The sequence below is a fragment of the Heloderma suspectum genome, chromosome 5 (genome assembly GCF_057233095.1).
Source record: "Heloderma suspectum isolate Gila_16-S chromosome 5, 16-S_ref, whole genome shotgun sequence".
NCBI lineage: Eukaryota > Metazoa > Chordata > Lepidosauria > Squamata > Helodermatidae > Heloderma > Heloderma suspectum.
In genome coordinates this window covers 233,115,780-233,141,056 of record NC_139462.1, presented here as the reverse complement: position 1 = coordinate 233,141,056, position 25,277 = coordinate 233,115,780, and the positions used below count along the sequence as shown (strand labels likewise).

General features: G+C 55.5%; 2 protein-coding genes and 1 long non-coding RNA gene across 10 annotated transcripts in view; 1 reads left to right on the top strand and 2 right to left on the bottom strand.

Moving 5' to 3' along the window:
• LOC146345347 (uncharacterized) overlaps positions 1-2,090 on the bottom strand; it is a 28,275-nt gene extending 26,185 nt beyond the window's left edge. For 5 of the 6 annotated variants that reach the window (XR_014792533.1, XR_014792532.1, XR_014792534.1 and 2 more), the window contains exon 1: positions 1,987-2,090. The gene's annotated coding sequence lies outside the window, so the exon portion shown is untranslated. Of the gene's footprint in view, positions 1-1,257; positions 1,732-1,986 lie in introns of those variants that run through there. The other variant, XM_084860110.1, reaches the window with a different exon arrangement.
• On the top strand, positions 1,551-11,270 carry LOC146345346 (uncharacterized). 2 transcript variants are annotated; one of them, XR_014792546.1, is made up of 4 exons: positions 1,551-1,672; positions 2,738-2,924; positions 8,110-8,212; positions 9,981-11,270. It is a non-coding gene; the product is annotated as an uncharacterized LOC146345346 (long non-coding RNA). The 2 variants fall into 2 exon arrangements; XR_014792547.1 differs by having other exon boundaries at positions 1,551-1,685.
• A 4,829-nt stretch (positions 11,271-16,099) lies between these two features.
• Positions 16,100-25,208, bottom strand: ZNF775 (zinc finger protein 775). Of its 2 annotated transcripts, none has more exons than XM_084860069.1 (4): positions 25,086-25,208; positions 22,811-22,875; positions 20,291-20,389; positions 16,100-18,443 (listed from the first exon to the last, which is right to left on the bottom strand). In XM_084860069.1, the coding sequence occupies exons 3-4, from the start codon at positions 20,382-20,384 to the stop codon at positions 16,765-16,767; spliced, it is 1,773 nt and encodes a 590-aa protein (XP_084716195.1). In that variant the 5' UTR covers positions 20,385-20,389; positions 22,811-22,875; positions 25,086-25,208; the 3' UTR covers positions 16,100-16,764. The 2 variants fall into 2 exon arrangements, with proteins under 2 accessions (XP_084716195.1, XP_084716196.1); XM_084860070.1 differs by lacking the exon at positions 25,086-25,208 and adding an exon at positions 24,118-24,768.
• Between the last annotated feature and the right edge of the window lie 69 nt (positions 25,209-25,277).

Here is a 25,277-nt window from a genome sequence, read left to right as displayed (position 1 = left end):
AGCAGTCCTCACCACAGCTGGGAGGGGGGGCAAATTTCCCCAGCAACACTACAGCGCTCCCTGCTGGAATGCGACGTGTTCTGGGTGGCCTGGTCTCCCGTGGGCAGCTGAGGCCCATTGGCTGTACAGCAGACCTGCTCCTGGTGGAGATGAGAACGGCTATAGCTGGTTTGCTGATATGGATCGACAAAGCTGCCTGCATTTTTGGCCACGAGGACTAGCAAATTCAACACGACACCACTGCAGGCACCTCTTCGCTCACATGAAGTCACGCAGCTGCATCCCAGCGTCCTCTGCAGAGCTGCAAAGCATCACGGGTGGGGCACACTGTTCTGGTCGAGCTGCTGCTTCAGGAGGCCCACAGCCTCGGCCCAGCCTTGCGTTAAGCAGCGGCCGAAGCCCCAGAAAGGTGCATCTCCCCCGAGGCTTCCAAGGCGGAGCAGCACGCAAAGGTGGCCTTTACGGTCAGGCCGCCCATCCGCCTAACCAGAGTCGCCGGCTCCGCCCGGCAGCAGCTGTTCTCTGGGATCCGAGGCAGACGGAAGGGTCTTTTCTCAGCCTAGCTACCTGAAGACACCAGGCTGAACCTGGACTTTCTCCGTGCAAACCGTGGGCGCCAGAGCTTTACTGCGGGGAGCTGAGCTGTCCTCCGCCAAGTCCAGCTGTGGCCAGACATGAACCCTGGGGCCTTGCGGAGGAGTTCTGCTCTGCTTTGACGTTTCAGGAGTGCAGAACCCACGGGAGGGAGTTCCTCCAACGGCAGCAACACCGCCTTCTCCAACCTGGCCCCCTCCAGATGGGTTGGGCTGCACTCTCACAATCCCTCAGCCACCAGGATTATGGAAGTTGCAGTCTAACCCATCTGGAAGGGGCCAGGTTGGAGAAGGCAGTGTTAATAAAAGGGGGGGGGAAGAGAGAGGTTCAGTTCTAGAGTTAGAAGTTGCACCTTCAAGGTCTATGCTGCCAGTGACCTGCAAGTCAAGGAATGCTCCTTCTCCCCCCCCCCGCTCCAAGGAAAGCGGGGGGGGGGGGCCTGGAAGCTGCAGCTACTTGCTTTCCGGCAGGCGACGCTTGTGCCAAGCCAAAGGCTGCAATGTGGGGTTGGCCTCGCTGGAGGCTCAAACGCGCTTTTGAGTCAGAGGGCCAAAATCTCCTTCCTCAAGACGGGCTTTGCCCAGACAAGATCCCAACCTGGTTCGCTTTCTCACACACACGCCCAAGAGGGGGGTGACGACGTCAGCCAAACCTCAGCCTCACCTTGACTAAGGAGGCTCAGCCCGCAAAAGACTACAGGCCCCAGAATGCAACTGGCCAGAAACAGCACCCGCGCAGTCGACTTGGGAAGCTGTGCGTTCCTGGGGGCTGCAGTCTTTGCAGGAAACGGGGGGGGGGCACGGTGGAATATTCCTTCGGCCTCCTCCCGCTTTCTGCGCACCCCGCCCGCCTTGCTGCCCACAAGTGCTGGGTGAACGGAACGCGAAGCGGCAGATCCTGCTCGCCAGCTGACACATCCTCCCCGCCCCACCCGGCAGGGCGGGGCTCGCCTCTTTTCCTTGCGAATCCTGAAAAACAGGAGGGGGGGCCGAGGCGGCTCTCCGGGTCCCCTGACGAAGGGGGCTGGCGCCGCGCCCGCGCCGAGGGGCGACGTGCCCCGACCAAGGCCACGCGGCGAGTCAGTGGCAGAGGCAGGCAGGCGCGCGCGCGGGCGGGCGGGGGCGCGGGCGGCCCCTGCGACGCGGGCAGCTCGGGCGCGGGCTGGGCAGCGGCGCCTCCCTCCGGATCACGCCGCCCGGGGCGCAGCCGGCCACGTGCGCCTGACGCAGCAGCCCGGCCGAGGGGCCTCCGAGCCTGCGCCGCCGGGGGCTCCCCGCTCCGGAGACGGGCTGCGCCTCCGCCGGCTCCGGATCGCGCCGCGCGGCGGCCACGCGGCGGCGGCGGCTTCGCTGCAGCCCTCCCGCGGCGCCCCCCCCCCCCGCGCGATCTCACCATGCCCGGGCGCCTGGTCCTCGCTGGGGTCCGCTCCGGCCGCCCCGATCCCCCGCATCCGCGCGCCCCCGGCCTCAGCCGGGCGAGCCGCGGGCTCCCTGCTCCCCGGCCAGCCGCGCGCCCTCGCACGAGGCACTGCGGGAGGATCGAGCCCGCGGGCGGGCGGGCGGGGGCGGGGCCTGGCGCTGCAGCTGGCCCGCCCCGCCCCCGCCCGGCCCTCGGCCCGGCTGCAGCCCCGCGCGAGGCTGCTTGCCGCGCATCCCGGGGGCGCCTTCCTCGTCCTCCTGCGCCCGCTTGCAGCTTCGCTCGCCTCTCTGCGGACTTTGGGGGCCGGGCGGGCGCTTGGCTGCCTGGACCAGCAGCAGCACGGTGACGGCGCAGGCTCGCATCCAGCTTGCGCCGCCGCCGGAGAGGAGGGCGCGCGCTGGAAATGGGGGCTCAGGCCAAGCCCAAGGTCCGGGGGCCCGCAAGAACGTGAGAGCCGCATCGGGCCGGAGGGCCGCCGGCGTCCCGCACTGGCCAGCCAGGCGCCGCCGGGTCGCCCGCAGGCAGGGCGGGGGGGGATCAAATACTAACCCCCCCCCATCAAACAGCATTCATTAGCATCCTGAGCCTGGAGGTTTCACTTAGCCGGCCTTCCCCAAGCTGGGGCCCAGCAGATGCGCTGGACTACAACTCCCAGCATCTGCTGGGCCCCAGGTTGGGGGAGGCTGCTGCGAGCCGTCATCATAGCTGCTCTGCATTTGTCTAGACCCCCATCAAAGCTGGCATCATGTGGCAGCCAATTCCATCGGTTCCTGGTGCTGCGTTGCGCAAAGGGAGCCTTGTGTGGCCCGACAGGTTGCTCACCCCCGAGTAACACGAGCGGCGAGAGAGGCACACCCAGGATCCCCCAGCTGCGCGCCGTCCCAGAGTGGTGTCCCCTACGACATTACAAGGTGCGCACCTCTCGGGCCACAGGCTGTTCCCCCAGCACCCCTAAAAATGCACCACACACACTGCAAGCCAACCACTGCTTGCATGGCTTGTGCAACTGGGCTGGCAGCTGTACAAAAGGTGGATCGCCCTACTTTCAGTTACGAAACCACACCTCAGAATGTTGCTGGCGTGTCCTGAAAGTTGACCTTTTTTTAGTAATTTGGGAGTGGGAAGAGAAAATATTGCCCCAATAAAATGCACAGTTGCCTATTGCCCAGTATGCAGGCGGCAAACAATGCATCTTCTCTAAAGAAATGTATACGGCGGGCACCATTTCCAGTACCATCCCAGACTTCTCCATGTCACACGCTAGTTTTGAATCTGCAAAGAGTGTTGTTTTTAACAGAAGGACGAATTCTCATGTTCAGGCCCCCTCCTCGTGGGGCTGCTGATCATAGGGCTTGGCTCTTGCTGCGTGTGGCCTCAAGCAAGCCACTTCTCATCTCTCAGCCTTGGCTGTGTTGGGATTACAACCCCCATCATCTGCTGGCTAGAGAATGAAGGGAGCTGTAGTTCCAACACATCTGGAGGGAGCCATGTTTGGGGAGGCTGTTTAAGGATGTTGTAAGGACTGAATAAGGACTAAGATTGTGCTTGAATAAAGGGACTCTAGGTATAAGCCCTGCTGGATCAGATCAGAAGCAAGGCCCCTCTAGTCCAGTACCCTGCTTCCCATCGGGGTCAACCGGATGCCTCCGGGAAGCCCACAAGGAGCTAGAGATGAAAACAGGGAAGGGGGGAAAGTTTTCCCCCAACTCCCCCCCCCCCCACACACACACATCTCCTGCTCCTGGTCTCCAGCAATTGGTATTCAGAGATGAGCTGCTTGAGATCCTGGAGGTTCTAGGTAGCCATCATGGCTAGTGCAATTGCTAGTTTTATCCTCCATGGATTTCTCTAATCCCCCTTTTACAGCTATCTGGATGTGTGGCTGTTGCCTCTTCGTGTGACAGCAAATTCACATGATTGCAAGATTTCCTGATCCCCTCTTGGAGTTTTGATTGGTGTTACCAAATTTCAGGCTCTGGCTTGCAGTTTCAGGGGTTTAACCTCAGGGTCTCCAGAGGAAGGACGAGGATGCCAGAGTGAGGGTCAGGTGGGCAGGGGGAGACACCCAAGCTAGTTTCTGCATGACCCCTGCCCCCCAGGTCAAACTGCCTCCTGACCCAGCAGGCCCTGCCCCCAGCCTTTGAAGCACCTCCCCCTAGCCCTGAGGCTCCACCCCCTGAGTTTCTGGATCAGGTGGTAGCTGCCATAATGCTCCATGCATCTGATGAAGTGGGCTATGGCCCACAAAAGCTTACACCCGAATACATTTGTTAGACTTTGAGGTCCCACAAGACTTTTCCTTGTTTTGCTGTAATAGACTAACACAGCTACCCCTCTGGAAATTGTTAGGGGACCGGGCAATCCTACTTCTACGCAGCAGCCAGCCACACATTCCCAAACTAACCTCAAACTTGCTTCCAATCTGGAACCAGGGCAGATGAAATCCACTTGCCCCGGGGCCAGACTGGCACTCGTGCCTCTGAGCAGACTGGTCACCTTGTGGGCATCCCAGAAACCCTGGCACCACAGCAGCTGTATACATTCTCCCCACCAGCAGCATCCTGAGGCCAATTTCACCCCAGGATGTAGTTGGGGTTCACTCTCTGCCTAACCTGTACAGGAGCCCCAAAGAAGCTTTTGTTGCCACAAGTCAAAACAAAGCGATTCAACCCCCTCAGTGCCGAGCACAGAATGCAAGCAATTTGTGCCGGAGCCCACAGAACTGGGCAGGATGCTCCTTTCGGGGGGAGGGCACTGTTGTTGGGCCTCCCCAGGTCAAGGAAGCAATAACCTAAGCCTCCCCACACGTAAGGCAAGCCGAAAGAAGACCCAGCCAGCACCTCCTTAGTCCTTGACACTGTGGGTGAAAGAGGAGAGGTACATGGGTCCCCCTCCACACACACATTTTAAGGCACCCTCTCCCAACCAGGTGACCTCCAGATGGGTTGGACTACAAACTCCCATCATCCACAGGCAGCATGGCCAGTGGCCATGCTGATTAGGAATGATGGGACTCATAGCTCAACACATCTGGAGGGCGCCCGGTGCTGGGTGATGAATTCTGAAGCGCAGTTGCTCATCGCCGCAGTCCCTGTAGCCACGCTCCAAGGGAGAGTCCAGACGGCAGGCAGCCCTGTTGATCCATATCAACAAGCCAGTTTCAGCAGTTGTCATCTCCACCGGGAGCAGGCCTCCCGTAAAGCAAATGGGTCTTAACAGCCCATTCTCGAGCCACCCCAAAATCCTTTGCATCACAACAGGGATAGCTAACAGCAATCTACTATTGCTGGGAGAATTCATTCTACTATTGCGAGGATTGCTGCCCACCATCGTTTAAAAAAAATTCTTCTGTTGTATTTTGACTGGGTTTTCCTCATTGCTCAGGAATCTAGATATGGAGAAGTTCATTAATTTTGTAAATAAGATAAATAATAATGATGGAAGATGACATGCATGGCCCTGCTAGTCAAAGTGTGCTGGTGCTGAGCCCCTGCGAGCCCAGGCTCCACTACACCCCCGGTGCCAGGTGGGGGAAGGCTGCTTTAAGGTGCCAGAGAAAATGGCTTTGGGGCAAAATATATGTGCGCGCGCATGTACTTCTGCACATTGTGCATGCACGTACAATGACGCCCCATTGGTCCTCCTTGACACTCAAGCCCAGACTTCCCTAGGCTGCTTCCCGGCCCAGTCAAGATAGGTCAGGAAGGAGCGGGCGCCTCCCCTGGCATCCAGCTGCCCAGGGCTTCCCAGCAAGACCAACCTCCCGCCTGGAAAGCCACGCTGTCTTGTGCTCTTACCAGCCTCCGGGACCTTCAAACACACCACAGGACCATGCGATGAGCCTTCCCTGGCCAAAGAGCCAGTTCAAGATGTCCATTAACAGTCATGGAGCTCCCCCGCTTTCCAAGGAACCTTGGGAATGGTAGTTTTCTGAGGGCAATGAGAACCCTCCACTGGAGTCCCCTTCACTTCCTCACAGAACTACAATTCCCAGGGTTCCTTGAGGGGGAGCAATGCGCCGTAACTGTTAAACCGATCTAACTTTGCAGCCAGGTCCTGCTCCTCTGTCATGTTCGCAGCGGTTTTGCCCTGGCAGCCAAGTGAAACCTCCGTGGCCAGAGGCAGTGTAACTCTTGGGCACCAGCTGCTGGGGTATCCAACGGGGTGAGCCACTGCTTTTATGCCCAAACTGGGAGGCTTCTGGAAGCAACCATCTGGCTGCTGTTGCCGGAAACTGACTTGATGGATCTTGGCTGAATCCAGCAAGGCAGTTCTCCTGCGTTAGCTGAGGAACGCCTGCATGAGATGAAGGGATGGGAGGCCCATAATTTTCCATGGCTTCCCAGGGCTGCGCCATGATGACCCATCAGCAGAGAGACAGGAGTGCAAGCCCCAGGGTTGGGGGGGGGGGGTGCAGATTGCAGCTATCCTGGTCCCAGATCAGAAGCAACTTGCAGGGTAGTTTGGGAGCGGGTGGTAGGCCCAAGCCCCCCTCTCTAGAAGCAGGTCTGTCTGGTCCCCTAGGGCTCAGCTCCAGAAATTCAGAGGGGGGGGGAGGGGCTTCGCAGGCCAGGCGGTGGACGCTGCCTGAAGGAGCTGCTGCCCACCAGCGGCACAGCGGAGGCAGGGTCGAAGTGCCAGACCTTTTGACCAACAGGGACACCCATGTCATCTGCCACCCCCTCCCCCTCAGGATTCCCTGTTTCCTCTGAGCTTTCCTGCAGTGCTCTTGGGGGGGATGAAGATTTTGTTCCTTATTGTAATGCACAGTATTTTAAGAATGTAAGAACATAAGCAGAGCCCTGATGCTGGATCAGACCCAGGGTCCACCTAGTCCAGCATTCTGTTCACACAGTGGCCAACCGGATGCCCACAGGAAACCCACAAGCAGGACACGAGTGCCACAGCACCCTCCCACCCATCTTCCCCAGCAACTGGTGTACAGAGGCATAATGCCTCTGACACTGGAGGTAGCATAGAGACATCAGGACTAGTAGCCATTGAGAGCCTTTTCCTCCAGGAATTTGCCCAACCCCCCTTTAAAGCCACCGAACCGGTGGCCATCACTACATCCTGTGGTAGCGAGTTCCATCACTTGACTGCGCTGTGGGGAGAAGCCCTTCCTTGTGTCTGTCCTGGATCTCCCACCACTTAGCTTCAGGGGAGGGCCCCACTGGGATCTAGTATTTGTTCTGAGTGGGCAATTAAGACCCATTTGCTTCACAAAAAGTTGTTGCAGTGCTTGCTCCTAGCAGAGAAAAAGAGCTAGCCCTTGTTTGTTGTTAGGGACCCCGGCACCTGCTATTTTTGGACTCTCCTTGGGGGAGCGGCCATCGGGATGGTCATGATGCCCAGATGACCCTGTGGGCGGCTCCCTGCCCTGTTCTTGTCCCTGATCCGCCAGCAAGCTGTGCTGTTGTTCCTCCATCTTGTTGCATTGCGTTTCGCCTGTGCAGCGGTGGAAGCCGCCTGACAGAGCGGGCTTCTTGGCTGGTTTGCACCTGCAGTTTATCACTTGCATTTCAGGCCCGGTCAGTGCTCGAGGCTGTTCACACACTAAGCTATAAAACTTACATAATGCAATGCTAATTAAAAGCTGTAAAATATGCAAATCCATTCGGATGCGTGTCACAATTTCTTAACGCCCGCATGTGTTCTGCTGATGTTTTGCAGTGAGAGCCATTGGCAGCTCTTCTAGTAAAGGAACTCCGACAGAAGGAAACTCCTTCCAGCATACCCCCTGTGGCCGTCGCCTTGCAGGGAGATGGAGCCAGGAGCCTGGCAGGCTTCCGTGGCCCAAGCATGCCAGAGAAGGGGAGACGTGGCCCCCACAGGGCCTGAGGTCTGAGGGGCTGAGCTTTGCTGCAAGCCCATTAGGACAGAGGAACATAAGCAGAGCCCTGCTGCTGGATAAACCAGGTCCACCTCACCCAGCATTCTGTTCCCACGGTGGCCAGCCAGCTGCCCATGGTAACCCACAAGCAGGACAGGAGGGCAACAGCACCCTCCCCTTAGCACGAAGGGAGAAACTGAGGCGAAATATTGTACGTCACGCTTACTTGAACCGATTTCCTTATTTCTATATGGGACGCCTAGATCTTGGAAGAGGCACTTGAAGCAATCCAAGCTGTGTTAGAAGAGGACAAGCAACATTCCTGTCTGTGAGGTGCCAGCCCAGCCCAGCCTCACCTCCAAAAGAGTGAGTGGGGGGAGAGAGCGCTTACCTCGAATGCTAGAAAGTCCCATCATCCCAGCCCGTGGGGTGATGGGAGTTGTAGTCCAACCCCTCTGGAGGGCCCCAGGTCGGGGAAGGCGGCCCCACTACCGGTTCTAGGTTGAAGGACAGAGCGATACCTCACCCTGCGGCACGCGTTCTCAAGAACTGCCAGAGCTCCTTCGTTCCTGCTGGCATTCCCCAGCAGAGGCAGAAGCAGGACCGGAGAGCGATCCCAGGTGCAGGAAGCAGCAGCTGAGCAGCATCTGTGATACTCGTGCATCGTTAATCTGCATGCATGACAAAGTGCCCTGTTGCCGATAAATACAAACCAGGCCGCCACAATGGCAATAGAGCATAAAGACCAGGGCCCAAAGAGGCCAAAGTACCCCAACCACGCCTCTAATGGTGCAAAGCACACAAGAGAACACGGAGGTGGGGGCAGAGAAACAATGAGCAATGATGAGATCATGCACAGATCTCATCAGAGGTTATGATACACAGGAGATCCTTCGGAAGAAAGTATTCCTTCCGTCTTGCTGGGCCCAGCCTTCTTAATGGCATAATATATTAGGTTGTCCTTGGTTATATTTATTTGTTGTATTAACTAAATAATTTATATAACTGCCCCATTACACAAGTTCTCTGAGTGGTTCACAAAATAAATGCAATAGTGAAATAAAAGATAAAGCAATAGAAATTATGAAAATCAAAACACAGGTAATATAAAGCAGGGTTGGGAAAAGCGTGGCCCTCCAGATGTTGTTGGACTGCAAGTCCTAGCATCCCTTACCACTGGGTATGCTAGCTAGGGCTGATGGGAGTTGCAGTCCAACTTCTAGAGGGCCCCAGGCTCCCTACAAGTGCTATACAGCACACGTTATTTCAGGGGCCCGGGTAATTAAAAAGCTCTTCACCTGGATTCAAAAAGACTAAAAATGGCGCCAAGCAAACCAACCTCTCGGGGAAGGCTATTCCATCACGTGGCGAGCCACTGCCAAAAAGGCCCTCTCCCAAGTGCTTGCCTGCCTCGCTTCATTTGGCAGGGGCACGGGAGCAGGTTATTCTCCTTGAATCACGCTCAGAACTACACTGGTAGCACACATCGATGCAAGGTTGAGGGGACGCATTAGTGGTATGTGCTGCCTATATGCAACGCCTTCCAAAAGGCAGCAATTCGCATTTCACCCCAGCTGAAGCTTCTGGGCCATTCCCAAGCACTACTCCAGGAAGAACTTGGCCGGTCTGTGAACATCTCCAAGAGGCATCTCTGGAGCAGCGCTGGGACACTGTGGCTTCAGCCCCCTACATAGCAGTCAACTCTCCCCCTTAACTTCTCCAAGGGGTGGGGGATGGCAGAGGCTCAGGCCTGGTCTACTCATATTGCAGGACAAGGGGGTGGAATGGACTGCGCTACTTCAGACTGAGGGGCGGAGGGGCATCTTGAATGCTTCCCTGCGTAAAAAAAAAAATCCCTGCAAATCAATAAAAGAAAATGGGGCACTGGGGAAAGGTGCTAGTTCAGTTCTCACCCTGCTGTGCTGGTTTTCTACTTGCAGGTGGAGGTGGTAGGTTTTCGTTTACGTTGGAGAGCATTATTTATTTTTAAAATGTTTATAATTATTTTATTAAAGTATCTTTTCTCCTACTTGTAAACTTCCTTGAATCAATTTCTAGCCAGAAAGACAGGATATTAAATAATTATCATAATAATGGCAATTATACTAATTCAGACATGATTCCCCACCTGCAGCCGACTCCCTCGTTCTACTGCGCCGAGAGACTGAGCCTCAATTGCCGTCCCATATGCTTCTGCCTGTGGTCTGGCCCTGTCCCCAGCCCTCCTGGCATCGGTGGAGGGAGATGCTCCACCCTGCGGATCGGATCCAGGAACTAGGCATCGACAGAAAAGAACTGGCTGTGCCACAGACTGGCAGCTGTCCCACGTTGCAGGCTCTGCCTAGCTGGTATCAGAAGAAGGATCGAAGCGTCACGCACCTCAGCCCAAGTGGAGCATTGTGATATATTTTGGCCTTTCCACTCTCAAGAGCACATGCAGATATATAGTCAGGTGTTTAAAAAAATAAAACAAGAAGATGCATGTTTGTTTTATGTCTGTGAAGCTTTGAGGGCCAGAATGACAAGCTAGTAAAGATGGGAGGAAAGATCTCTGGAATGGCATTTTAAAAAGAAATACGTTATTTCTCTCTCTGAAAAAAGCAAACTACAACTCCCAGCATCCCCCAGCTAGCATGGCCATGTTGTATCCCAACACATCTGGAGCAGTCCAGGTTGAGGAAGCCTGCAATATGTGCTTCAGTGTCAATATCAAATGAAGCTATATAATCTTCAGGTGAAGGAGGAATACATAAGATAAACCTGCCCTGAGCTTAATCGTGGCTATCGGGGAAGAGAAGCAGATTGCCAAAAGGAACCATTGGGAAATTAACACATTCAGGCCATTCTTGAGAGATTAACGGGGTATTTTACAGTAACATTGTTCCAGCATTCAATTATTCCTTGCTTACCAAATCTTTCTTGCAGAGGAAACTTTTTTTTGCCCCATCCAGAGGAGGAGGAGGAGGGCGTGTTTGAGGTGGTTGCCTAGCGACAGCCCCTCCTGCCAGCAGACTCACAGGCAGCAAAAGGCTGCAAGAGGCTGTTGCTTAGCAACAGGCCCACTTAACGCATGCTTATCCAGACCTGGGTCCCAATTTAATGGTGTTTACTTCCAAGGAAACGGCATAAGACTGCAGGCTCAGGCCAGAGCCAGACTATGGGAGCGCCCCACAACTGCTCTGTTCTCCCTTCTGGTTAAGTGGAGTTGCCAAACCTCCTTGATGAGACACAACAATGGGGCAAGAGGAGCGAAGTTGAACTATGGCTGAAGTGGGAATCCTGACCCACTCTGGCTGTTGAGAAGCAGCAGCCCAGAAGGTGGGAGCCATCATGGCGGAGTACAAGGGTGTGACCTTGTAGGTGGAGGCTGGGCTCTGGCCAGCTTTAAAGAAAAGCTCTGAATGTGCACGCCAATAAAATATTAGTTTTGAAGAAGAAAAGCACAGCACTTCTGTTCTGAGGTGGGCCCGCGCACCGCGCTGTAGGCACTTCCGCTGTTACGGGGTGGAGTGGAGCACAGGCCACACAGGAGCGGGACACCGGCTTCGGGATTAGCGGGGACTCTGGCATCATCTGCCACTTAGCTCAAAATTCTGTGTTCCCTCTTAAGTTTAGCTGCAACCCTCCCAGTAGCTGGGGGAGAATGGATGTTCCCAGTAACCAAATATTGTTCCCTGTTGTAATGATAATTATTTGGGGGTGGCTGGGTCTTGAATGGGCAATTAAGACCCATTGGCTTTATCAAGGATGGGCTGCTGGCGGGGATATGGATCAATGAAGCAGCCTGAATTCCTGGACTCTCCTTGGGGAGTGAGGTGCCTATGGGGAATGTCACGATGACTGTCTGCACTTCGACGTTTACCACTACACTGCTGGTTGTAAAATCCACTCTCTACCCTCAGTACTGACTGCTGCAGTGCTGTGATCTTCTCCCTCTGGACCAGCCCTCTGGGCACCACAGTTTCTCACTGTGGTCCAGAGTTCTCCCACTAGATTTCCCTGTCTCCCTTGTTGCTTTGACGGCTCCACCATCTCCGCAGAAGTCCTGGGACAGATCTCATTCCACATCAGCTTTGCATCTCTAGTCCTTGCTTTGGAAGCCCTGACTCAGAGCGTACCTTCTCCCACCTTGCCTTACCCTTCCACACAATGGGTTGGATCCAGATTTAGCTATACTTCAGAGGAGACCTGTTGAAAACAATGGGACTTAAATTAGTCATGACTAACTTAAATCCCATTTATTTTCAGGGGTCAGATACTAAATCTGAGTATCTGGTATCTGAGTGGACTACTTCATGGGTCTGCTCTAAAGTATGACTAAATCTGGACCCAGCCTGTTGTCCTCTGCTTCTAAACTCCTCTTCCTGAAGTCATAGACACATTTAAATCTCTACCAGGAGCAGGTCTTTTGCCAAACTCATGGGCACTTAAGACCCATGTGTTTTGCAAAAGACCTGCCCTGGTAGAGATGAAAACTGCTAGAACTGGTCTGTTGATATAACTCAACACAGCTGCCTCTATGTTTGGCATCTTCAGTGGGGGGAGGAGTTGTGGGGACTGTCACAGTGAGCGCCTGCACATCAAAATTTATCACAGCACCACTGAGGACATAGCAGGGCAGCCCGTCCCGCTCCAAGATGGCACTTGGCACCTGCAGTTTTGTAAAGTCGTGCACTAAAGACATACATAGACATTGTGAATATCCACTGCTGGCTTAATTGTGCCCCCTGCCCACCCACCGCCCCTTTTAGTCAACCACGAAGTCACGAGGGCTGCAAGCCTATGCCTGCTTACATGGGGCTTACTTCTGTGCAGGCCTTGTCTAGATTTGCAGTGTAAACCTCACAGCCCTAGCACGCACACCAAGTACAGAGATATTCCTATCCGGCCACTTTGCAACACAGCATCCGCATTTCAGAATAACTCCGCTCTTGAGTCCCATCATCCAGCCCCAGCCACACCCAGCTCTGCTTATGACTGAAACAGGGCTAGGGACAGCAGAAAAAGGCACAAGACACTTCCTCATCTGGTCTGCTTTCCTCCTCTGTCCTGCTGTCTAACACAATCATTTCTGGCGCCTGTGTTGGAGGGAGATGAATCATCAAATCCAAGTGCCAGTAAGAATCATTCATGAGACTGGACTTTGCCCATGGCCTGCCAAGTTGCCAGTCCTCATGACAGACCTACCAACCTAAACAAAACTGGTTCCTGCTAAAATAAATTAGTGCCAGCTCACACTTTACACAACAGGTGGATTTGCCAAACTGAGCATTGTAAACTGCAAAAGGGAGACCATGCTCCATCTCAAAACACTATGGGGCATGCGTGTACCAGGGAGCCTTTCCTTCAGAAGCTCTGCTCCCCTCTTGTCTCAGGCCCATAGTGCGTGGATGTAGTTATACACCTAGAAAGAATGCCACTTTATTTCATTGCAGGTGCTCTGTTTATCTAGCCCCATTCCAGCTTCCATCTGGTTATGGAACTGAATCAGCCTTGGTCACCTTGATGGATGACCATTACTGAGAGAGGGACAGGGGGACTGCGACCCTGTTAATTCTGCTCCACCTCTCATCGGCTCTTGATACCATCAATCCTGGCATCCTCCTGGATCGACTCTGTGGGATGGGTATCAGAGACACTGTTTACAGTGGTTCCAGTCCTACCCGTGGGGACAATTTCAGAGAATAACATTGGGTGACCATTCCTCAGCCCCTTAGCAGTTGAGCTATGGGGTTCCACATCTTGTCCCCGATGTTATTTAACATCTATATGAAGCTGCTGGGAGAAGTCGTTAGATTTCAAGCCAAGTGCCATCAGTATGCTGATGACACACAGCCCCATCTCCCTGTGACATCTGAATCAGGTGAGGCTGTGCAAGTCTTGGATCAGCGCCTAAGTGCAGTAATGGGCTGGATGAGGGCCAATATGCTGAAACCAAATCCTGGCAGGACAGAAACCCCATGGGTGAGTGGTTCCTGGATCCGGGAGACAGGCTCATTGCCTGTTCTGGATGGGGTTGCACTCCCCCAAAAGATCGGGTTTGTAGTCTGGGGGAACTCCGAGATCCATCTTTGTTGCTGGAAGCCCAAGTGGCCACGACAGCTCGGAGTGCCTTTCACCAGCTTCAGCTGGTGCGCCAGGTACGGCCTTTCCTGGACAGAGATAGCATGACCATGGTGGTCCAGGCGCTAGTAACCTCAAGACCGGATGACTGCAATGTGCTCTATGTGGGCTACCCTTGAGGCTGCTCTGGAAGCCAGAGCTAGTGCAGAACGCAGCAGCTCGGGTGTGGTCAGGAGCTGCCCCTTTTCAGCATGCAACTCCTTTGCTGAGGGAACTGCACTGGCTGCCTATCCACTACCAGGCCCGGTTTAAGGTTCTAGTACTACTGTGCAAAGCCCTAAACAATTTGTAATCAGGATACCTGAGAGAGTGCCTTCTCCCCTAAAAACCTGCCCCGTCACTGAGGTCATCAGAGGGCCTGGGGGTTCCACATGAACCTATGGCCCGACTGCAGTCCACTGGAGAAGAGCCTTCAGTGTCATGGCCCCTTTCCTGTGGAATTCCTTGCCTCTGGAGGACAGGCAGGCATCGGTGTTGTTGCTTCCGGTGCCTCTCCCTCCGCAGTCCTGGGCCGGATGACCCCCCTCCTCTTCTACACCAGGCTCTGTGGCTTGTTAAGCCAGAGGGCTGCTCACCCCACCCCCCAGGGGCTTCCAACCAGGGCACTCCAGTACAGGCAGGCTACACAGCTTCATGACTGAAATCTGGAGTCCAGAGGATCCGAACGCTAATCCACATGCTAGCTGGCACTCTTGGTATCCTGCATCTGGTGGATTATGGGACAGATTTGGGACCATACGCAGAAGCAAAAAGTGAATCAGGTGCTTGTGCATGCACACAGCTCGCCGGTTGCCCCCCTCCCACGCACACGCACACACACACACAGTTTCTGCAATGATCCTGCCACTCCTCCCCCCCCCCCTGCAAAAAGAACAGCAGGAAGGAAAGCAGAATCTGGACCAGGTGCATCTGCACGACTTCTTCACATTGTTACTGGTAAGCACGCGCCACTGGTCCCAGCATGAACCCCACCATGAAGAGGAGAGTCTCTGAACAGGCCCACAGAGTTGTCAGGGGCATTGCCAAAACTGGAGGGTCCAAAAGCCACAGGCTGAACCAGATGGATGAGCACTTGCTCCCACTGTTCCCCCCCCGGGGGGGGGGGCAGAAAGAAGGCCACCAGCGACCAGGGCTCTCCCCACAGGGCAGGTTGTCACACTAGCGTCAGAGGCACCTAGGGCAGCCATCACCACGTGCCGCAAATGATCACGGATGTCTTTATTTCCCTCCCCATCCACCCCAGGGAGGGGGCACACCCACAGCCTCGTCACTGGCAGCCACGTCTTGGTTTTTATTTTAAGGCGTTTCCCCACTGCCAGCCATGCTGGACCTTCCCAAGGTCAGATCCCTCAGCCCCTCGCTTTTGCCTCTTCCTCCCTTTCCCCTCCTGCCTATTTCAGATTGCAAGCCTGTTCAGGTAGCGTTTTGTATCCTTCCAAACTTTTGTGGAGGACCTAGGTCAGCCTTCCGAACCTGGTGCCCTCCAGACTTGAGTTCCAGACTCGAACTCCCACAGCCTCTGCCTCCATGGCCCACAGTCAGAAAAGCTGGGTCCAAAACATCTGGAGGACACCAGCTTGGAGGAAGTCTGGCTTGGTTTATAGAAATGCTGCAAACGATATTGCAACAGAAGTTCACCCAAATATTTGCTAATGATTTACGTAAAATATGTGCCTTTCTGGGTGCCGAATGGGGTTTCCCTTCGGGTAGAGCAGCCATCCCCAAGCTGATGCCCTCCAGATGTGCTGGACTGCAACTCCCGGCCCAAGACATCTGGAAAGCACCAGGCTGGGGAGGCCGGTGTACACCACTGATGCACCCAGTGGCCAGACAACGACCCTTCCTGGGGCCACAGCTCACAACCACAGAGGGAAGAGAAACCGAGGCACAACTCACAGATATTTTAATGAAATGAAATCCCCTCCTCCCCTGCCCCACCCAGGAATAATTATAGAACATTTTAGAGTAACGCCCAGCTCTCATGTTACGGACACCCCCATATGAAATGCACTTTAGGTACTGCTTGCCACATTTCAGAGTGGCCACAACCCATATAGCCTGTGCAAATCTACCCTTACTTGGAACAAAGTCTATTATCTCAGCGGGTCCAAGCAAGCAGCACACTTCAAGATGTGTTTGATATTTATTTTAACATTTATGAGCCAGCCAGGACAACATCCAGTTAAGATCCCAGGCTAAGGTTGATAAGAAACGCAGAAGCTCATGGTTGGTGATAGAAGTGGCTCTCCTTGGGGTAGCAGCACTCATGACAAGAAAGGAGAGCAAAGTCTGGACTCTGCTTCAGAGGAGGAGGGGTGGAATGCTGGGCATTTCCAACCTTTTGCTGGATGGGGCAGAGGTACGTACGGGTGAAGTTAAAAAAAAAAAATGCCCAAAAACCTTAGTTGCTGCCACCCTTCCCAAACCTACTGCCCCTTCAGACGTGTTGTCAGAGTTGTGTGGCGTAAGAGTTCCATTAGACTACAACTCCCATAATCCCTCCAAAGGAGATGCTTTTGACCTACTCTGGGGTGGGAAAGGTTGCAAGGAGCTACAGCGGGTACAACCCAGCCCTTCTGTGCTTGCCACCGCATAGCAACAACCCTGCAGTCTCCACGCAGAGGACACAAGAGCATCTCAGACTTGCACGCCAGTAACGGCGAGGAGACAAAATCCCGCGTGCAACGTCTCGGGGCCTAGGGGCAGGACCTCCTCCCACCCTGGTCTCCAAAATAAATGGCTCAAGGGCAAGACGTGGCCATTTTTGTCTGGAGACGCGTGGGCCCCGGCCGGCCCTAGCGCGCCTCTGTTTGCACAGCTGGCGCCGACCCTTGAGGAGCGTCTCTCCTGTGCACCCTCTGGTGCTTCGTGAGGTGGTGCTTCTGGACAAAGCACTTGCCGCACTCGGTGCAGGGGTAGGGCTTCTCCCCCGTGTGGTAGCGCTGGTGCCTCACCAGGTTGGGCTTCTGGCTGAAGCGCTTCCCGCACTGCCCGCACGGGTAGGGCCTCTCGCCGGTGTGAATCCGCTGGTGGATGGTGAGAGCCGACCAGGAGACAAAGCCTTTTCCGCACTCGTTGCAGATGTACTGCTTCTGCTCGGGGGCAGGGGGCTTGGGGACCGCCGGCTTCCAGAAGACCCCCTTCTTCGTTTGGGACAGGGCCAGCGGACGGGTCCCTGGTTCCACGATCAGGACAGGCTGTCCGTCCGTGTCGTTCAGTGGACCCAAGAGATCGGGCTGCTGGAAAACGTCCGGCCTGCCAGTGCCCAGCGAGCCCACCGCCGCCGCCTCCAGACCCTCTGGCTGGCCCAGAGGAAAGCAGCCCTCCCCCGCCAGGCTCTGGCCCCCCGCGTGGCCAGACCTCTGGTGCAGCGTGAGCGCCCCCTTGGTGGGGAAGGCCTGCCCGCAGGCATGGCACTGGAAGCCCTTCTCTGCCAGGTGCGTCCGCTGGTGCTTGACCAGGTGCTGCTTCTGGGTGAAGCCTTTCCCGCACTCGGCACAGGCGTGCGGTCGCTCACCGCTGTGATACCGGAGGTGCCGCAGGAGGTTGGGCTTTTGCGTGAAGCTCTTCCCGCACTCGGCGCAGGGGAAGGGCTTCTCCCCGGTGTGGATGCGCTGGTGGATGCTGAGGGACGACCACCAGGTGAAGCCCTTGCCGCACTCACTGCAGATGAACTTCTTCACCCCACGCCGCCGCCCCTTGGGCCGCGCTGCCCAGCTCAGGCCAGCCCGGGCCTCCTCCCGCTGCCGCGCCACCGTCTCCTTGTAGGCCTGCTTGAGCTCACGGAAGACCCGCTGCCGGTGGCGGGCGTGGAGCCGCCGGTGCAGCCGCAGCACGGCCTTGCTGCCGAAGCCACGCTGGCACTCGGGGCAGGCGTGGGGGCTGGGCCGGGCCCGGGCGTGGGTGCGCTGGTGCTTGGCCAGGTGCTGCTTCTGCCGGAAACGCCGCCCACACCGAGCGCAGGGGAAGGGCCGCTCCCCCGTGTGGTTGCGCTGGTGGCACAGCAGGTTCGGCTTCTGGCTGAAGCCCCTCCCGCACGTCTTGCACTGGAAGGGCTTCTCCCCGGTGTGGATCCTCTTGTGGATGTTCAGTGAGGACCGCCAGGCGAAGCGCTTGCCGCACTCCAGGCACGCGAAGTCTCCTTCTGCAGCGCAGACCCGCGGCCGGCTCACTCGGCCCTCCGCCTCGCCCTCCCCCACCCTGCAGGCCACCCTGCTGCCACACAACGCGGCGCCCAGAACGCCCCCCCTGCGCTCGCAGGGGCCGCTTCTGCCAGGGGCCCCTTCCTCCAGCGCAGGCCCAGCCGGCGTCTGCTGGCTCCTTGCCGCCCTGTGCCGTCGGGGGAAACGCCTCCTCCTTTCCCCCCGCTGGAAAGGACCTTCCCTCCCCGCCTGCTTTTGGGTGGCTCCGTTTGGTCTCTTTGGCTCTTCTCCAGGGGAACGTTCCTCCTTCATGCTGGCCAAGGGCAGGACATCTGCAGGATCAAAGGGAGGTCAGAGTCACGGGTGGCCGTGGGCTTAGTTGTTCTGGCTGTCTTAAAGGAACTACTCTTCACACAAGCCACCAGCTGTGGTGAGGGCCACCAGCCCGGATGGCCTGGAAAGGGGATGGGCCAGATTCAGAGTCCAGGTCCATCAACGGCTGTTAGCTACTAGGGAGACCAACTGTTTAGAGGAAGTACACCCCTGAACACTGCTGGGGCGCAGCTATGAATGGTAGACTGGGGGGGAGCCCAGTGGTGGAGCCCCTGCCTGGCACCAGAAGTTCCCTGGTTCGATCCCTGACAGCATCTGCAGGTAGGGCTAGAAAACACCCTCCCTGCAACCCTGGAGAGCCGCTGCTGCCAGTCAGTGTTGAGAATACTGGGCTAGATGGAACACACGCCTGGCTCCGCAGGAGGCGCCCTGCCGTGTTCCTGCGCTGTGCTCCAAGTACCAAAGGAAGGGGCTCTCTCCTTCGGGGGACCCACAGGCACCTGGCTAGCCACTGTAGGAAGCAGGATGCTGGGACAGACTACGCACCTTTCCCCCAACTACGGTGGGCTCCTTACTCACTCTTAAGCACCCATTACAATCTCCCAACCCAGGGTCCAGCGAATGGACTCGGAACCCTGGATGCCGCAGCCCTGTGTAGGTTGGGCAGGTGAGAAGCCACTCAGTAACCTGGATGGGAGTCCCACGCAACAGCAGGCTATCCCTGTAGGAACGTAAGAGCAGCTGTGCTGGATCAGACCAAAGGCTTTTCTAGTCCGCCATTCTGGCTCCCACAGCAGCCAACCAGATGCCCCCATGGGAAGTCCATAGGCAGGACACAAGCACAATTTGCCGCCCCCAAAACCCGTGTTCCGCAGCAAGGGGGATGCAGCGGATACTGGAGGTGATATACAGCCATCACAGAGAGCCATACCATTCTTGAATCTGTTTCATCCCCTTTTAAAGCTGTCCACCTTGGTGGCCATCACTAGATCTCGCAGTGGCAAGCTTAACTATGTGCTGTGCAAAGGAGCTCTTCCTTGCATCAGTCCCGAATAGAAAATATATGTTTTAAACCAATCTTCAGCTCTATCCTGAGCCCTCAGTGTTAAGCCGCCCACTGACACTCACTCACAGATAGCAACAGTTTCCCACGCAGGACCTGCCCACGTGGAGGAGGAGGAGAACTGCCTAGTGAGCAGCACTCCCAACAAATGGCACAGATGCTGTGGCGGTACTGTGGGCCAGCCACAGGAAAGTGTGACCAAAAAACTGATTTTATCACAGACAGCATCAGCAGGGTGGTCTTCTGGAGCCAGCTAATAAAGATCTGCACAGATGACCAGTGCAGAGCACAGCGGATATGTTGCTGCCTGTTTGGCATTAGGGGGAGCCCTGCCGGGTCAGACCGGAGGCCCATCTGGGCCGCCACATGTGAACAAACGTGTCCCCCCGCTCGAGGGCATAGCTCTGGTTTGGGGATACTGAGTTTCCTTTGCATTCAAACCACAAGAAGATTCATTTTCCAGCCGACAGCTGCACTGCAATTTGGAGCAGGGGAGGCTCACATTCTAGAGGTCCCACTTGGTGTGCAAGGGGTAACGGGCCTGGTGTCTGTTTCCTCCCGCGCAGCCTGCCCCAGGACCCCTGATTTCGCAGCCGAAGCTCAGCGGTAGAGCACGTGCTCCGTGGTGGTAGGTACAGCACAATGGCCATGCTAGCTGGGGGATGACAGGAGTTGTCGTCCAACACATGAGGGGGGAACCAGGTTGGGGAAGATTGCAATAGGAACTAAAAAGCTCTTCGTTGCTTTCCGCCTTCCTAGGTGCATTTCAGAGGCAACACATACCTGAGCAGAGGTTCTGGGAGCCTTCATTTTCTCCTGAATCTCTCATCCTGAGGAGCCCAATCTCTTCCCTGGGTTCCATCCTCTGCAGCTCCATAAACCCTGGAAAATACAGAAATGGTCTTTAATGTGAAGGGTGGGGAGAGATGGGGAGAAGGACGTTGTACTCTTTCCGGCACCAAGTGAAGACCTTTTTATTTTCCCAGCATTCCGGTTTTTTAGCTCTGCTGTCTTCAATCTGCTGTCGCATTCTAAATATCTGCACTGCTGCTATTTTTACTCTGGTTGTATTTTTATTCTGTCGTTTTAGTCTATTAAATTTCATATGGTATTTTCTGTAGTATTTTGTGGTTTTAACTTTGTGAACCGCCCAGAGTGTCAGCTACTGGGCGGTATAGAAACGAAATAAATAAGTAAGGGGTCCTCCACCCAATTCTGTCCTAGCCACTGATGGTGTAGTGGTCAATTTTTATCTGCAGGCACTCGTCAGGACAGCCCCCACAGCCACCCCCCCAAAGGAGAGTAAAAAATGGCAGGCAGCTGTGTTGACCCACAACAAACCTAGCAGTTTTCATCTCCACCAGGAGCAGGTCTTTTGAAAAGCAAATGGGTCTTAATCACCCATTCAAGACCCAGCCAACCCAAAATACTTTGCATTACAACAGGGAACAATATATTGTTGCTGAGAAAGTTCATTCCCCCACCCCCACAGTGGTATGGAACGCCTCACCTGTTGGATGCTTGCCAGCTGCACTTGACCCACCACAAAGACAGAGAGATTTCCAAGAACTACAGACTGCCATTTCCACTCCATTTACCCCTTCCTGACCCAAGGCTCACGCAGCCACCGTCGCCCCCTGCACTAGCCCACAAAGGCTCCTGGCTCAGATGAGAGCAGCTGGTGGCATTAGCCCACCTGTTGTTGGTCCAGAAACTGCAGCTGCCACCTTCCCACGACCTCCACCTCTGGGCCTTCAACAGTTTCAGAACTGGCAGAAATTCAGCAGGTACAGCCACATTTCCCAGCATGGAGAGGTCGTGGTGGGAAGACCTTCCCCACCCCGCCCCCGGGATTTTGCTCCCCATGCAGCTGTTAAAAAGACACGGGAGCCCTGCCAGGGTCAAGGAGCAACCCTTGCCGAGGTGTGCAACTCACAGGGCAGGAATTCTAGCAGGTGGGGCTTTTCTCACAGGGCTGCCTCAGTGGGAAGGGCAGCATCCGGGAGGGGAGGGGAGGGGAGGGGAGGCTCGCCTCCGTGATGTCTTTGCTGCGCCACCATAGAAAGACTGCAAGTCTGCGGGCAGGGGCTGGCTTCCATCCTGTGCCCAGATCGGTACCTGCGTAATATGTTCACGTATGTGTCTATGTATGTACTTTACATTCCACCTTTCTCCCAAAAAATGGTGGGCAGCTAACAAGAAAATACAGACTAAGAACACAATCGTCATTAAAACACCACATAAAACAAGTAAATTAAAAACACAACACTTAAAAATATATATTTATTTAAACAGATTTTACTTTCTTGGGCTCCAAGATCACCACAGACGGTGACTGTAGCCATGAAATTAAAAGACGCTTGCTCCTTGGGAGGAAAGCTATGGCCAACCTAGACAGCATAGTAAGAAGCAGAGACATCACCTTGCCGACAAAGGTCCGTCTACTCAAAGCTATGGTTTTCCCAGTAGTAATGTATGGCTGTGAGAGCTGGACTATAAGGAAGGCTGAGCGCCGAAGGATTGACGCTTTCGAACTGTGGTGCTGGAGAAGACTCTTACGAGTCCCCTGGACTGCAAGGAGGTCAAATCAGTCAATCCTAAAGGAAATCAACACTGAGTGCTCATTGGAAGGACAGAGACTGAAGCTGAAGCTCAAATATTTTGGCAACCTAATGCGAAGAGAAAACTCTCTGGAAAAGACCCTGATGCTGGGAAAGACTGAAGGCAAAAGGAGAAGGGGACGGCAGAGGATGAGATGGCTAGATAGCATCACCGATGCAATGAATATGAACTTGAGCACGCTCCGGGAGAGAGAGAGGACAGGAAGGCCTGGCGTGCTATTGTCCATGGGGTCACGAAGAGTCGGACACGACTGAACGACTGAACAACAACAATTTTTATCCCATCTTTCCTCCCAAAAATGGCATTCAAGGCAGCTAACATGAAAATACAGGCTAAAAACAAAATCTTCATTAAAACATAACACAACAAAAATTTAAAAATATATAAATGCTCAAAAAATTAAAAATAGAAAATAAATTAAATATATCAGATTAAGTTCCAGAATTTCCCATTCAACATTAGACTCATTCCACCCCTCACAGATGAGCAGAAATGTTTTGTTGCAATGTTCGGAATTTATGTGCGATTGTTGAAACAAATGAAATCTATTTTAAAGAGAATGTGTTTAGTGTGTTTTATTCCCTGGATGGTCTCAAGACGGCATTTGCAAGGAAGTGCAACTGCCTCCTCTCTGGGAGAAACCATCTGCCCCATATGTGCCAGCATGACAGCAATAGTCACCTCTTAAAAGAGTTCCACAGAAGGGAAGAACTCCACCGGTTGCAGGTTCTCACATCACTTCTGCCCTGTGGAGAGAAAAACAGAGTCCAGTCACATTTTCCCTTTGGCACTAACCTGAAAAGGCAGAGGAGCCCTGGGTCCAGAACTGGCAACTTGGGGCTCACACATCTGTCTGACTCGCACGGAAGTTAGACATGACCTCTCCCGCTATAGAGACAAGGTCACACAGCCTCCTCCAGCATGACGGCTACCAACTCCTGGCTCCCAGTTCTCATTGCTAGAGTGGATCGCGATCCCCACCTCAGGCAGAAGCGCGGGGGGGGGGGTGATCCCCCCATTGTTTCCTGGCCCTCAGTGCAGCAGAAGGTTTAAAGGGATTGCAGGATGAGCTAGCCAGCCCCCGGCCAGCACTCTTAAGAACATCAGAAGAACCGAAGTTGACCTAGCTGAGCATTCTGCCAACCAGCTGCCCATGGGAAGGAACCCCAAACCTAAGGAATTCTAGGTAGGAAGGTAAATATGTCCAAGCTAGAAAGCCGCTGCAGGCCAAAATCAGTTCCTGCGCGCCTCCCAGGGACTCATCTGAAGTATCCACTCTTGGCCAGAGCTTTAGGCATACCACTCACTCACTCACACTCTCATATATATACACACACACACACACTGATGGCCCGCACTGATGATTCTTTGCCTTCTTCCACCTCTGGGCTACCAACTTTTGTTTTCAAGAATTCTGACGTCTCAGGCTGAATGCCTCTGAACGCGTGCAGAGCTTCCACCAGCAAACAGTTGCTTTACTTTTGATTTACAAAAGAACCTAAGGCGCAGCATCCCAGGACATGTCCAGAATGCACTCCCTTTGTGGAGGAACGCTCCTTTCTCTCTCCCTGGAGACTGTTGGGGCCTGCTATGAAATCTGACATCTGGCCTTCCACAGGCCTACCCAGGGCGGTGATGGCAGACAGCAGGCAGGCCCTAAACGGGTGAGGGGAGGCAGAAGCTGGGGCCAGGCTGCAGCTTGTTGGTGGTGGATGGAAGACCAGCACAAAGATGGCAGGACTGGCCAACTTGGGGACCTCCAGATGTTGCTGGGCCGCAACTCCCATTAGCCCTAGCCACCACAGCTAATTGTGAGGGCTGATGGGAGTTGCAGTCCAACAACATCTGGAGGCCATTCTCCACTCCTGCCCTACAGCCCCTCTCATGTGCCTCTTATTAAGGGGGACCTCTGCACTCAGCAGCACAGCAGCAGACGTGTGCTCTTGTTCGCAGCGCACAGAAGCATTCACACTGCACTAAAAACTCACCCGCCGCTTCCCGCAGGCAGCCTGAGCACACAGACGGTGCTGGCCGGCCCTAAACTGCTGACGTGTGATGCACCCTCAGTCAGCAAAGGGACTCGAATGAGTGTGTTTCTTTCTGGCTTTGCATCCTCTACTTTTGCAGCTGCCTAGGAGGGCAAAAATCTTGCCACTTGGTAAGCATAACAGGTGCAGGTTTCCTCCCACTAGAAAGAACTCCACCTGTCCAGTTTCTCCTCACGATGCAGCTGCTAAACTCCTAAGGCCCATCTCAACTGTTTAAAAGAAAGAACGCGGCAACCCTAATTGAGGCGCTTCTATAACCGCAGGCACAACATCCATTATTTCCATGCAGATTCTCACAACCCTGCTGAGGAGAAACCACCCAGGGCAGGCGAGAAAGAGTTGGCAACTTTCCCCAGCATGGCGCTGCAGCCATGGGAAAAGCCTGAGCTGCTAGACTTCTGCTGGCAGCTGCCGGCCCCTGCCAGGGGCGGAGAAAAGTTGGCAGCACTAGGAAGAGGGCACACAGAGACACACGTCCCATCATCCCCAGCTCTGAAGGCAAGACACTTCCTTAGCAGAGGGGAGCCGCTTTTCTTCACTGAACCCCATCGGTTAACCCCTTCCTAGCTGGAGACGCCCCCCCCCCCCCGGCAACCCACACTCGACAACACCGGCCCGCCACGCGACGCCCTTCCCGATCTCCAGGCTGCGGCGGCACCCCCCGACCCGGCGCCGCCGCCGGCGCTGGGCGACACCCCCGCAGCCCGCCGGGAACCGGCGCTGCAGGCCGACGCCAGGTGGGCCGGCCGGGGCCGGAGCCGGAGCCCCGCGCCTCTGGAGGGCCCAGGCCGCGGGCTGCCCAGAAGCCCGCGGGGCCGGGGGGGCCGGGCGCCCGCCCGGGGACGCCGCGCGGCCCAAGACGGCCGCCTCCCCCGGCGCCCCGCCCCGCCGGCCGCGCCGCGCCCTACCTGGCGGCCGGAGCCCCGCGCCCCTCGGCGCGCACGGCGGGGCGACGGCGCCCCCCGGCAGCTCCGGCGCCGCGATTGGCCGGCGCGCCTGGCGATCCGCCAGGGAGCGGGGCCGCGGCGGGCGGGCTCGGCCGCCGAAAGGGGGCGCGGGGCGGGGCGCCGGGGCGCGAGGGCGCCCGCCATTGGCTGCGG

Excerpts from the sequence above, each read along its gene's own strand:
- ZNF775 (XM_084860069.1), bottom strand. The coding sequence starts at position 20,384 with ATGGAGCTGCAGAGGATGGAACCCAGGGAAGAGATTGGGCTCCTCAGG. Across the intron at positions 18,444-20,290 it reads CTCCCAGAACCTCTGCTCAG|ATGTCCTGCCCTTGGCCAGC; the intron begins GTATGTGTTGCC and ends TTGATCCTGCAG.